General features: G+C 43.3%; 1 protein-coding gene across 1 annotated transcript in view; it reads left to right on the top strand.

Annotated features, from left to right (window-relative positions):
- Nucleotides 1-6,435: 6,435 nt before the first annotated feature.
- LOC103202872 (intelectin-2-like) overlaps nucleotides 6,436-13,366 on the top strand; it is a 15,329-nt gene continuing 8,398 nt past the window's right edge. Inside the window, exons 1-6 of the mRNA XM_007947800.2 lie at nucleotides 6,436-6,508; nucleotides 7,957-8,064; nucleotides 9,701-9,948; nucleotides 10,290-10,448; nucleotides 10,835-10,955; nucleotides 11,867-11,970. Coding sequence (XP_007945991.1) covers nucleotides 6,451-6,508; nucleotides 7,957-8,064; nucleotides 9,701-9,948; nucleotides 10,290-10,448; nucleotides 10,835-10,955; nucleotides 11,867-11,970 — 798 coding nt within the window. The 5' untranslated portion in view covers nucleotides 6,436-6,450. The remainder of the gene's footprint in view (nucleotides 6,509-7,956; nucleotides 8,065-9,700; nucleotides 9,949-10,289; nucleotides 10,449-10,834; nucleotides 10,956-11,866; nucleotides 11,971-13,366) is intronic.

Below are 13,366 nucleotides of genomic sequence, written 5' to 3'. Positions count from 1 at the left end.
GGGGTCCAAGATTATCTTCTGTGTCTGTGTTAATTGGTTTCCCTTTTCTTTGTTGAAGAGGGTCTGTGCAATCCTTCTGCCTAGTCCGCCATCTTGCCCCGCCTCCTTCTGCAGGCCAATTTTTAAAGATGTAGATCATCAGGTCCTTCTTCCTAGTCTGTCTTAGTCTGCAAGGTCCAGTGACCCTGCTGGTATCTGAAATACCAGTGACAGAGCTTCCAACATTGTAGCAACAAAGTCAGCACAGTACAACAAACTGACAGACAAATGGTGGATTATATTATATATTATTATATATATTGGAGTTCAGTAAAAGGTTAAAAAACCTGACTTAACCTAAACTCATTTGGCCTGCCCTGAACTGCTGTGGAGCTATTTACAGTCTTTATTTTTATATTATGGTTAACTCCAAAACAGTAATTTGTGTAATTATAAGGGCTGCCCTAGATTCTGCTGGGAATATGGCATATGGTACTCTCACTATATTTGTTTTCAAAACACTTTTACTTTCAAATTTTAATTTTGGATAGGATCTTGTGGACTTGAATCCCTGTTTTACTTATGAGAAAACTGAAGTATCTCAAAGGGACATTTTCCTTCCCAGAGCTGGGGTGGTGAACTGTAATCAGGTTCCATCCAACCCAGGAGAGGGAGGTTTCTGGTAAAGAAAACATCTATCTTCCCTGACCTCCCCAACCATCCAACTTCCAGGAGGAATGCTATCTGAAACATTGATAAGGCATAAGGTTGGAATGTCCTACATCTGCAGGTGTGGGAAAGAATGTTGCATTGCTCATAGTGTTGTGTGGTGACAAGTTGGTTCTGAATGATAGCCACCATTCTGGGCAGAGCAGAACTGCCCCATAGGGTTTCCAAGGCTGTAATCTTTATGAGAGCAGACTGTCACATCTTTCTCCCGTGGAGCACAGGTGGGTTGGAACTGCCCATCTCTCAGCAGCTGAGCACTTTACCAATGTACCACCAGAACTCCTTCTTCATGTTAGATAATTGGAATACTACTGGTGGAGAAGATATTTAAGGCAAAAGAACATAAGACTTATTTTTACAATAAAAAATCAAGTGGAATAATTAGCCTCAGGAGATAGAGAATTGACTTATCCTGGAGGAGTTCAAACAAACATCAGAGTCAGTCATTATGGAACTTACATGGAGATTCTACAGCAGTGCTAGGTCATGTGAGCTTATCAGAGGAGGCAGATGAGTGAAAAAACAGAAGGAAATAACACTAATTCTATGTCTTTAAGATCAGGAGTTGGCTTACTATGGCTCATAGTCTCATTTTGCATGGTCAGCAAACTAAGAATGGCTTTACATTAGAATTTTTTTCCATTGTGGTAAATACATATATAAGCAAACATTTGCCAATTCAACATTTTTTACATGTACAATTCAGTGACACCAATTACGTTCATCATGTGCAACCGTCACTACTATCTCTTTCCAAATTATTCCACCACCCTTAACAGTAACTCATTGCTTCTGCGTTTTTGGTGCAGTGACCACATTGTCTGACCTCCTCTAATTTCACAAGGGGGAGAGAGAATCAAGACGAACATCAACAGCCCAAGGTTGGTTTCTATCAGGTGGAGATCAGACATGCTGTCACCATTTAACCCTTCTGCTAAGCTTTTTACCAATTCTTACCCCAATCGTCCCTCCCATGGCATTCTACTTTTCTGCTGGGTTCTGTAATTTGTGACAATGACCATATAGAACTTACAGACAATATTCATGATCATGGGGTTTATTAGAGAAGTAACAGGTTACCATTCAGGCTCAGGAACACTCAGGATACAATTCTCTGATCAGGTTAGTCTCCCCTCAGCCATGTTAGTACACATGCCTCTCTGGCCTATGGTGATTGTCCTAGCCTCTGCCCTACTCTGGCAAGTGTTCAAAAGCTCTTTTAGTTCTGCCAATAAGTGCACCCCATAAGGCCAGCAAATCTCCTGCCTGAAGGGACTCTGTTTTCTTTTCCAGCCTGCCACTCTGTCTTGTGCAGTTCTCTTAGTTCTATTGTTTCTCTTGGTTCCTATGTAGCTGCTATCTCTGTGTGGTCTCGGTATAGGGATCTCAGGTCCAGGGATGTGCTCTGCTCATAGTTTATCTCACTACCATATAGTGTAGTGAGATCCCATTTTCTGCCTCTGATATGTCCCTTCTGCTAAGCTTTTTACCAATTCTTACCCCAATAGTTCCTCCCATGGCACTCTCTACTTTTCTACTTTTTCAAGCCCAGCAGGATGGCAATACTGACCAGTCCCCATGTTAGGGTTTCATGCATCTTATTTGCATGATCCCACCCCACAAGAGTGCCATGCATCTTGTTTACATTATTAACAAGCTATCTAATCCCCTTGGCGGGCCACATGCACCTCACATTTGCGCCATCCCACTCAGTCATCTGGTGGGAGTCACAAAGACCATGGCTAAAAGAGCCACATTATGTAATTCACTGTATCACAGCTCCCTAAGTTAAGACTCTTTTTCCCCTGCCTCCCACCCCTGGTAATCATTATTAAACTTTGGTTTCCATACATTTGTCTATATCATTTAAGTGGGATCATACAATATTTGTCTTTTTGTGATTGACATATTTCACTCAGCATAATGTTTCAAAGAGTCATCTTTATGGTAGCATGTAGCAGGACTTCATTTGTTAAACAGCATAGTACTAGTTCAAAATTTGACCCTAAATAAGAATGCATTTAAAGTTCATTGAAGACATTGTTGTTGTTATGTGCCATTGAGTCGGACCCGACCCATAGTGACCCCTCCTTGGATTTCCGAGGCTGTATCACTATGGAAGTTGATTGCCCAGTCTTCCTTCTGAGGAGTGGCTGGTGGGTTTGAACCACCAGCCTTCTGGTTAGCAGTCAGGTGCCTTAGGCACTACGCTACCAGAGCTCCCTTGAAGACATTAATGTGTTAGAAAACATTTCATAGATAATGATGAGAAAGAAAATTTGCAAATTGTCAAAGATCAATTTAGGGTTTTGCTCAACATCATATATAAAAATTAACTTGAGATAATGAAAAATAAAATTAAAAACTTTAAGTTTTGAAGAATTTGTGAAAAAATTTACCAAATTGACAACAAACGTGTAAGCGTGCAATGTAAGCACAATGTCCCCTTGTTCCAGTTTACTGAAGACATGTTTTCCTCGGCTCTCCCAGTAGAAAGACATGAGTTCTGCTAGAGTGGGAAATCTACAAGCATAATATAACCAAAGAGTCCCAAGGGGATTAAGGTTTCTCCTGTGTGAATCTGTAATTCATCCTGTTCCTTGGCTGTCATCTGGTCCTGATCATTGATCTGACTATGGCTGCCATTGTCTTTCTCGAGACACTACATCTTTTCCTTTGTTCCCTTGAAATACTAGTAAACACTGGGATATTGTGTGTCTTATAATGTTTCCTGAACAATTTTCTGGTGGAAATATGGCATAAAGTAATTACAGCAAAGAAAACAATTTAAAACCGAACATCAATATTTCTAAAAATTTATCATATAGCATACAGATATGCCTGTGGTTCTGATCTGAGTTAAATTTTTCATTTAATAAATGCATATTGAAGACCTGCTATATACCAGGTACTGTGTGTAGCCCTGGAGATATGGTGGAGAACCCTCTCTGCTGCTCTTCTGGAGAAGGAAACAAACAAACCAACCCACTGCCATCAAGTTGATTATAACTAAAAGCAAGCCTATAGGACAGAGTAGAACTGCCACATAGGGTTTCCAAGGCTATAAGTCTTTATGGAAGCAGATTGCCTCATCTTTCTCTCATGGAATGACTAAACAAACAAACAAACAAACTTACTGCTGATGAGTCAAATTCAACTCATAGTGACCCCTCCTTGGGTTTCCAAGGCGGTATCACTACAGAAGTAGACTGTCCAATCTTCCTTCTGAGGAGTGTCTGGTGGGTTTGAACCTCTAGCCTTCTGGTTAGCAGTCAAATACCTTAGGCAGTATGCCACCAGAGCTCCCATGGAGTGACTGGTGGGTTAAGAGTGCCAACCTTCTGGTTAGCAGCCTAATGCTTTAACAGCTGTGCCACAAGAGCTCCTCAGGAGACAAGTATTAAGCAAATACCTATATAAATACTCAAATGAAAGGATTCAGAACCTTCTTGAGAAGGAACTCACATACTCTTTTCAAGAATAATGCCTAAGTCTTGAGAAAATGGTCAGTCAGATTTGTTCTCCATTCTTGCTTTCTTAGGTTCCTTTCTAAGGGAGAAGGGGCAGCAAGAAAAACCGAAAATATGGTTTTGAGGGCACTGTGGCACTGGATACAAGGTCTGCTTTGGCATCAGCCATAGAAACAGAGAGGTGTTTCTTTATTCTTTCTTGAATAAAGTAGATGGCTCCTAACCTTGGACAGCAGTAGGATGTGGTGCCAAACAAGGAGGCCTGAGAGTGTACCCTGAACATCAAAATCAGCTCCTTGTCTCAGAAAGCAAACACAGCATCAGAAATGCTGGGAAGCCAACATACGCTTCAGCATTCAGTGTGGGGCTCAGCAGCAGACAGTGTGAAAGGAGCTACGGCAGGTTGAAGTGTGTGGAGTGTAGAACTCTTGTTAACACATGGCAGACATCTCCTGGGGATTATGGGCTTCAAAGGGACTGGAAGTCTCTCAACAATGGAGGGAATGAAACCAAAGAAATTTCAGTACCATTTATATTACTGTAGTATCACGCCCAGGTCTGATATACCCTAGAGAAGCATCAGTTACATTAAGAAAAAGCTAATGACATGAAGTTGCTGATTGTACTGTGGTTGTATGTCAGACTATCCCTATTATTAAAAAATACACACTTAAATATTTAGGGGTGAAGGTGCAAGATGTATGTAATTTACCCTCAAATGGTTCAGGAAAAAAGTATGTGTGTGTGTGTCTATCTATCTAGTAATTGTCTATCTAGTAAATGATGAAACAGATGAATAATTTGAATAATAGGTCAATCTGGGTAAAAAGTATACTTTGTTATTTATACTATTTTTAATTTTTATTTGGGTTAGATGAAAGTTTACAGTTTTCCATTCAGTAATTTATAAATAGATTGTTTTGTGACATTGGTGCCAATCCCCACAGTGTGTCAGCACTTGGGTTCCCCGTTTCTGTTCACCCAGTTTTCCTGCTTTATCAACTTTTCTTTTGGGCAATGCTGTCCTTTTGGTCCCCTATAGTTGATTGTTCTGGGAAGCATGTCTCTCCTGGGTGTTATTGTTCACATTGTAGGCCTGTCTTTAGGTGACGGAAAGGTGATCTCCGGGAGTGGCTTCAATTCTAAGTTAGAAGGGTGGGTAAGGGCCATATTTCAGGGATTCCACCAGTCTCTACCAGGCTTGTAAATCTGGTTTCCTTTATGAACTTGAATTTTGTTCTACCTTTTTCTCCAACTCTGTTACCTTCTACTGTGATGCCAATTAGAGAAGAGTCATGGTAGTTGGGTATCATCTAGTTCTTTGGGTGTCAACTTAGTGGAGGCTATGTACAATTTTAATATTTTTTGCAAAGTGTTGTAAGTTTTAACTTATTTCTAAACAAAAAGTTAAAAGTTAATAAAGTAATGAAATTATAGTGAGATACATGGAATAATTTATGTTTGGACAAAGGAGGAAGCCATCAGCTTTGCCTGGGAATGGGATATCAATCAGGGAAGGCTCCATAGAGAAGTTTAAGGAGAAACTCCTTACAGATGACGTCTTGACAGTTGTGCCTGGGGTCTGACAGCATCTGATCACAGGTGGGAAGGGAAGCACGGTAAGTCCTGACCTATTCTGAGAGTGTGATTATGTGATATATGTGTAGGTGATTGTCTGGGAGCTCTGGTGGCATAGTGCCTAAGGCTAACCAGAAGGCTGGGGTTCAAACCCACCAGCCGCTTCCCAGAAGGAAGGTTGGGCAATCTACTTCCATAGTGATACTGCGTCAGAAACCCAAGGAGGGGGCAGGGCCAGGCAGGGTGGGGTGGGACTGGGCTGGGCTTGCATGGTTTAACTTTCCTCATAAAAGGCTCAGGACTTCAAGCCACTCCAGGACCTTCTGCAGAGGAAGCTCTGATACCATTTCTGGCAGGGTATTTCAGCTCCAGCATCTGTGAGACAGAAGAAGGGAGCTTTCTTTGCTGGTGAGAAAGAGGTTTGTGAGTCTCAAACAAGGTCTGTGTGTGAAGGAAGCCTTGAAACCAGCTCTGGTCTGGTCTTAGTTCAGGGATTGGACATTTCAGGGAAAGAAGCCCATGGCCCACTGGGTATTTATAGAGCAGGACAGTGGTGCAGGATATTCTGGGAGTTTCTAGAATGTCCAGAACCTCATCACTTTCCATGTGAGCTTTCATGATTCAGAAAACTCAGGGACAAAGGTGGGATGGCCCAGACACTGACCTTGTACATCTTGTTTCCCCTTAGAGGACAATGGCCAGACTCTGCTTCCTGCTGTTCCTCTTGGAGGCCACCAGAGGGTGCAGTGCAGGTAAATATCTCACAGGAGCAGCAGTTCCTTCAGCTCACACCTGAGTCTGGGGAATAGCACTGGGCTGGTTTATTCTATACTCCTGGTCCAGAGGAGGAGTCAGTGATATGCACGGAGACCACACTTGGCAGCAGACATGAGATGCTGACTGGATGCTGATTTCTGGCCTCTCTTGGAATCCAATCGCATACAATCAAGGTGTTGGCTGAGGCATATCCTGGGGCCCCCTGCTCTGGTCTCTATATGGCTGTGGGGTGGAGGCTCAGGGATGGATGGGAAGGATCCTGTCCCTTCCCAGCCACTCCTGCTCCTGTGGCCTTGGCCTCAGGTTCTTCAGAGGGAGCTGTGTGGTCAGTGATGTGTCCAGGGAACATCCTCCACTAATCCCTAGCCTCACAGTTCCATCCCTCAGAATAGGCATAGTGTTGATAATTTTCATTGTTATTGGGTTCTATCACTTACTCTAATTAATTAATTAATTCAAAAGCACATTCACATATATCATCTCATTTGATCGCCAGGGATTGTGTTGTTGTTGTTATGTGCCGTCGAGTTGGACCAGACTCATAGCGACCCCTCCTTGGGTTTCTGAGGCAGTATCACTACTGAAGTAGATTGCCCCATCTTCCTTCTGAGGGGTAGGAAGAGTTTATTAATGACATTTTAAAAATGAATAAGAGGGAGGTGGAATCAGAGACGTAAAATGTCTTTCCAAGGGGACTCTGTCCATCATGGGTTGTCTGGGATTTTAAGTCCTTTAATTCAAAGCTACTTCCCGCTGCCCCCCCCCCCCCTTGGCCAGGCTTCCAGAATAATTCCTAGAGTTTTAGACTAATATACAAGGCCCTGCATCCTCTGGCCTCAGCTAATTCCTCAGTGTTGGTTTTCAGCACTCCCTGTATCACAACATGTGCTGTGGCTATGACTGACCTATAGTTTTTCAAGTGACTGGACTATCCCTTCATGTGATTTATGTGCTCTGCCTTCCTCCCCACCATTCCTTTGTGTTATAGCCAACTTCTATTCATCCTATCAGAATCAACATTCTCTGAAGTACATCTTCCCCTTTCTGAAGAAAGTTCTCTGTCTCTTCCCCCACAATGGGCTACTCCCTCCCCATTCTCATTTGGGTGCCTTTTTATGTGTACACTCCTTCTAGAATGTAATCTCTTAAAGAAATGTGTCAAATTGTCTTTGAATGACCAGTGTTTATATGGTATACACAGTAGAGATTTAATTAAAGTTAGTTGAATGGAAGAATTCAGATGTGAAGCCTGTACTAGATCTTGAATCAGACAGTCTTAGCAGAGAGAGTCCCTGACCTCTTGGGGTCTCACATCATAAATTGAGGAACTGCAGTAGGGCAGAAGTTGGGAACTGGTTGGCAAGAAAGATGGTGTCAGTAGCTAATAACTATTAATAAGAAGTATTATCACATCCTCTTGCAGTGACCTATCCTCCTGAGATGTTACAGAAAAAAAGCTTCTGTGCTTCTTCTGTTGATTCCCTGCCTAGAAGCTGCAAGGAAGTCAAACAAAGTTGCCGTCAGGCAGGTGGTGAGTAATGCAACAATACCAGCATTCTTTCCTTGAAGGAACTCTTTAGCTAAACAGAACCCAGTCATGGAAATCAGGAGACATGTACCCAGCACTACTGTCTGTCTCACTCTGGCTCCCACTCAAAGAGGTTTCCGCTGGGAATTTTGAGGCTTTCTTATCCCACCCTAGTCACATCAGACATGATCTTCTGGACACAGGGAGAATGCAGTGTTCCTGGTGACACGTAGGGTGGTGGCAGGAACTGTGAAGAGTCTGAGATTTTACTCGTAAACTCACAGTTAATCAGCCTGCTACACTTTTATTGATGCTGGTAGAAAACATGAGACTTCTGAGGGAGAGACAAAGAACTTTATAATTCACAGCACTTGTAGTAGCCTGTGTATCAGCATTTTCTTGTGGTGGCCCCCTGCATCCCTATAGGGTGATCAAAGAGGTCTGGATGCAGCAGCACAGGTAGTGGGTTTGTCAAGCAGGCTGACAAATTTGGCTGGTAAAAAACCAGGCCCTTTTTAGATTCTCACAGTTTATTACTCTCATACACAGCAAATTCATGATCAACAAAGTGTCCAGTTTCCCTCATTCCTTATCTCACAGGTGATGCAGAAATAAAAGCACTAAAGCAAAATACAAAACAGGTGTTGGAGTACTTTGCCACTAAGGAGCTAACCAAGCTGCAGCTAAGTAGTTTCATAGCTTGCAGCTGTAACCTAAGTGCATGTGTGGGGCGAGGTTTCATTCCTCATCAGAACCTGAGAGGTGATGAGGAACTGTCTCATGACAGCCACACCTGAAGCCAGGGTGATGAGTGAGAAATGACCTTGGAGTAGCACCCCACAGACCTCCCACTTTTGGGAGGATAACATGTATATTGTGAAAGATTAGATGAGTGATGGCTAATCCTTACCTCTGTGGCCTATGCACCCTATGCAGAGACATGCCAGGTGCCCAGAGTGCCCATGGTAGAGACCTTTGCTTACAGGGCTGTGTTGCCATAAAGAAACATTGATCTAAGGGAATCGGACTCTGTTATAATGGGCAGTAATCATTCCTTCCCTCTGCTTTAAGATGCACAGAGGTCTCCAGCTATAGACTAGAGACTGGAGATGTGGGTGGGTGCTGATTTCTGGCCTCTCCTAGCCATATGGATCTATGCCCCCCCCCCAAAAAAAAACCCAAAAAACAAAACAAACAAACCAAAACTAAACTCACTGCCGTCGAGTTGATCCCGACTCATAGTGATTCCTCCTTGGATTTCTGAGGGGGTATCTCTATGGAAGTAGATTGCCCAATCTTCCTTCTGAGGAGTGGCTGGTGGGTTTGAACCACCAGTTTTCTGGTTAGCAGTCAAATGCCTTAGGCACTACACTACTACTTAGAGGGAAAGACTATCTCTATTTTCAAGGATGTTCGTTATACAAACATCATGACAAGAAAGTGTTGAACAAAGGCAGTCACTGCCTCTGCTTATAAGATGAGCAGAAATGATGGATACCCGAGCAGAATTACTTTCCCACAGGTGGATATGTGTGGAGCCTTAAGGGAATACTCTGAATTCTCAGAGCTCCCCTGGTTATGGGCCTGAGATGGGCCCTGTGCTCTCAGACAGGGAAGTTCTGGGTGGTTCTCTCTGCAGATGGCTTATATTTCCTCCGCACCAAGAATGGTGTCATCTACCAGACCTTCTGTGACATGACCTCTGGAGGTGGTGGCTGGACCCTGGTGGCTAGTGTGCATGAGAACAACATGTATGGGAAGTGCACGGTGGGTGATCGCTGGTCCAGTCAGCAGGGCAGCAGAGCAGACTACCCAGAGGGGGACGGCAACTGGGCCAATTACAACACCTTTGGATCGGCAGAGGCGGCCACCAGTGATGATTACAAGGTTGATGCCACTTACCATCCACTTGGAAAATAGTGGAGTTGACTGTGCTGGAACACAGCATGTGGAAGGGAGGGTTGGAAGATGGGGATGTGGAGCTAGGCCTGGAAGAGAAGAAAGAATTACTTACATGTCTTGAATCCCAACTTCCTCCTAACAGCCTTTTAGGGGTGTGGGTAGTAGTGGGGCATCATCATCTCCTGGGATGGGGTGTCTGAGCACTGCTAGCCATCTGGTCACCTGGGTTCCAAGACTCTCAAAGCAATGGAGGGCTGCATGTGTGCTGGGTCCTTTGTGTCATGTGAACTCCTAGCTGGTCAGGATTGGTGTCTTTCACTCTATAGAACCCGGGCTACTATGACATCCAAGCACAGGATCTGGGCATCTGGCATGTGCCCAACAAGTCCCCTCTGAACTTTTGGAGGAATAGGTCCCTTCTGAGGTACCGCACCAACAACGGCTTCTTCCAGCGTCTGGGGCATAATCTGTTTGGCCTCTACCAGGTACACAAGCTGGGTTGGGGCAATTTGATTAATGACCAGAGAGTAATGTATTTGGGGTGGGAGTGAGTCTGCTTTCTGTGGTTCCCCATTACTACTAGGTGCCTACACTTGGTTGTTTCTTCTTCCTCTGGGTCACCGTGATCTTGTGTTCTACCTCTCTCTTTGGAAGCCTCAGCTAACTCTATGCAAGAGGAAAGTAAGGGAAAGAGGGACAAGAACAAGGGTCTTGCTGCTGCTGGAAAAATAACCATTAGAATAGGAGTCACTCTTATTAAGAATGGTTTCTGAATAATGACAGCCAACTTGAATCAACTACCCTCCCCTCATATGTGATGATGGCAGTATCTCTGCTGTTCTCACACCTTCTCCAATTTGGATCTTTGCAGAAATACCCAGTGAAATACGGAATAGGGAAGTGTTGGACTGACAACGGCCCGGCGATACCTGTTGTCTATGACTTTGGTGATGCTCAGAAAACAGCATCTTATTACTCACCATATGGTCGGAGTGAGTGTTTGCGCCCTAAGGCCAGTCATCAGTTTTTCTCTGTAGTCTTGGGGAAAGGATGGTAAACAGCAACGTAATAATTGCAAACATTTACTGAGGCTTAAAATGGCCGAGCCTCTTTGCTAGGAACTTGACATGGTTTTGTGTCGTTTAATCATCATGAGAAACCTATGAAGTTGGAATGACTATTGTCACTATTTTAGTGTTTGGGAGGCCGAACACTGAGAGATTAGAGGACTTGTTGAGAGCTACATGGTGTATAAGCAGCAGAGCATGGATCTAAACTTAGATATTCTGCTCACCCTGTATGGTTTCTCTTATAGTTAAGAAAAGATGTGGGGTAATGTTCACAGGAAAGACAACTAGCAAGATGGTGAGAAAATGTATTTTTAATCATGAAACATAGTTATGATTATCTTCAAATGACTACTTTTTCTTTTGCATAATAAAGGTTAAGACTTCGATGAGCAAATCAAAGCCATTCCTATATGCATTTGTGATTTCAATGAAAGCAAGTGATTGTAGGGAATACAAACAGATGTAATTGGATGAGAAATGTGAAAACAAAAAAATTTAGCCACATTTGTTAAGTGTTTATTTCTGCTGCACATTTTGAGGTCTTCATGATGATCTTTCTGTCGAGTTTAATTTCCCCTTAAGCCTTAGGCAGACAAGGGTCCTCTTGTGAGGCCCAGCCTTTGTCCTCTGCGGTCTCTGGAGGTGAGGAGAGGATCCCTCCCAGTCATGTCCACCAGCCAGTGGCCACAGATGGGCTGGGCTCCATCCCACAGACTGGCTTGCAGGACTGTAGCTTGAGCTTTTGGAGTAGGGAAACCCTGAACAATCTAAGGAAGCTGTTTCTATTTCCTCCTTTGAATCTTCCAGCCTTTTCTTTGCTTCTTCTTTTCCAGGAGAATTTGCTGCAGGATTTGTCCAGTTCAGGGTGTTCAATAAGGAGAGAGCAGCCAATGCCCTGTGTGCCGGAATGAGAGTCACTGGCTGCAACACCGAGCATGTGAGTCTTCAGGGAGATCAAGGCTGTGCGTGTGTGTGTGTGTGTGTGCATGTATCTGGGTGGGGTGTGCTGATGTACGTTCTTGTGTCTGCCCTTTTACTCTGTCAATGCTATCTTCTGGGCACACTTTATTTTAACGAAGTCCAGTTTATCAATATTTCGTTTATGGTTAGTACTTTTGTGTTTTGCTTGAGAAATATTTTCATATTTTGAGGTCATGAAGACATTCTCCAATATTAATGTTGACTTCTAGGTCTATTTTTTTTACCCTAGTCTTGTATGGGAAAGAGTATCTTTGAGGGACCTGTGAGGTTGCTGGCCAGAAGGAGTTAGAACCATCAAGAATGATGCCATTCATTCAGGACCCTCTCCCTTCCCCCAACTGATAGGCTGAGAAATAGGCCTTGGTTCCTGGAAGGTGACTCTGAAGTCACAGCGCCATTATCACTTCCCCCTCAGCCACTAATTTGTCTATTTTCCAGCTGGGATGAGGCAGCTGTGTTTTCATGTAAAGACCCCATAGACTCATCAGAGAATGATGAGTGTTCAAATAATCTCTTTTAGAAGGATCAACACGAGGCTGAAGTCTATGAGGCAGAGGTTAAAGATGTCCCAAACGTCTGACTTTCCAAACTGCTGTACCACTCCATCATCTCTAACATCAACTCCTCCTCCTCCTCTTAGTGCTTTCCCTCCTGATTTAAGGCTCTGTATTTCACTGTAATGTCTCACAAAACTCACAAACTGTTGAGGAGGAATGACTCATGCAGTGGTGTAGGCTGACAAGTCCTAAATCTGTGGGTCAGACATAAATCTGGAGGATTCTCCTCACTCAAGTGGTTTGCAAGGGCTGACAAACTCAAATTGGCAGATCAGATGACTGGCTACTGAGTCAAATTCCAAGGACCAGGGATGAGATGATGACAAACTAGATGAAGGGTCCAGAGCAAGAGAATGAACTTTGCTGGAGCATTCATATATATGTATGTGTATATATATGTATACATACACACATACATATATACTCTCAAGGAAACTAAGAGTGGTGACTTGAGTCACACCCTCTAGTAAGGTGGGACTCAAGATACATCCCACCCTAATCCTGCCCCATTAACATAATATACAATGCCCCATAAAATGGGATCATAATCACAGGCATAGAGGCTAGGATTTACAATACATCACAAAATGGAGGACTATGGCTAGAGGGGCCATATTAAGTAATTTACTGCACTGCATCGGGAATACAGGCAATGGGGTGGGTTGTGTCTATGCTTTCTTCCTTGACAACTGTTTCCTACATTGGCTTCCATGTCCCCTTACATTGTTTATTTATTTATTTTTTTCTTTTGAAGATATGCTCAGTATAGAATGTCATTCGATTTCTTTTCTTTTT

This window comes from Orycteropus afer, unplaced genomic scaffold (assembly GCF_000298275.1).
Source record: "Orycteropus afer afer isolate SDZICR_OR568_19922 unplaced genomic scaffold, OryAfe1.0 scaffold00193, whole genome shotgun sequence".
In the NCBI taxonomy this organism is placed as follows: Eukaryota; Metazoa; Chordata; class Mammalia; order Tubulidentata; family Orycteropodidae; genus Orycteropus; species Orycteropus afer.
This window is presented reverse-complemented; position numbering and strand designations above follow the sequence as displayed.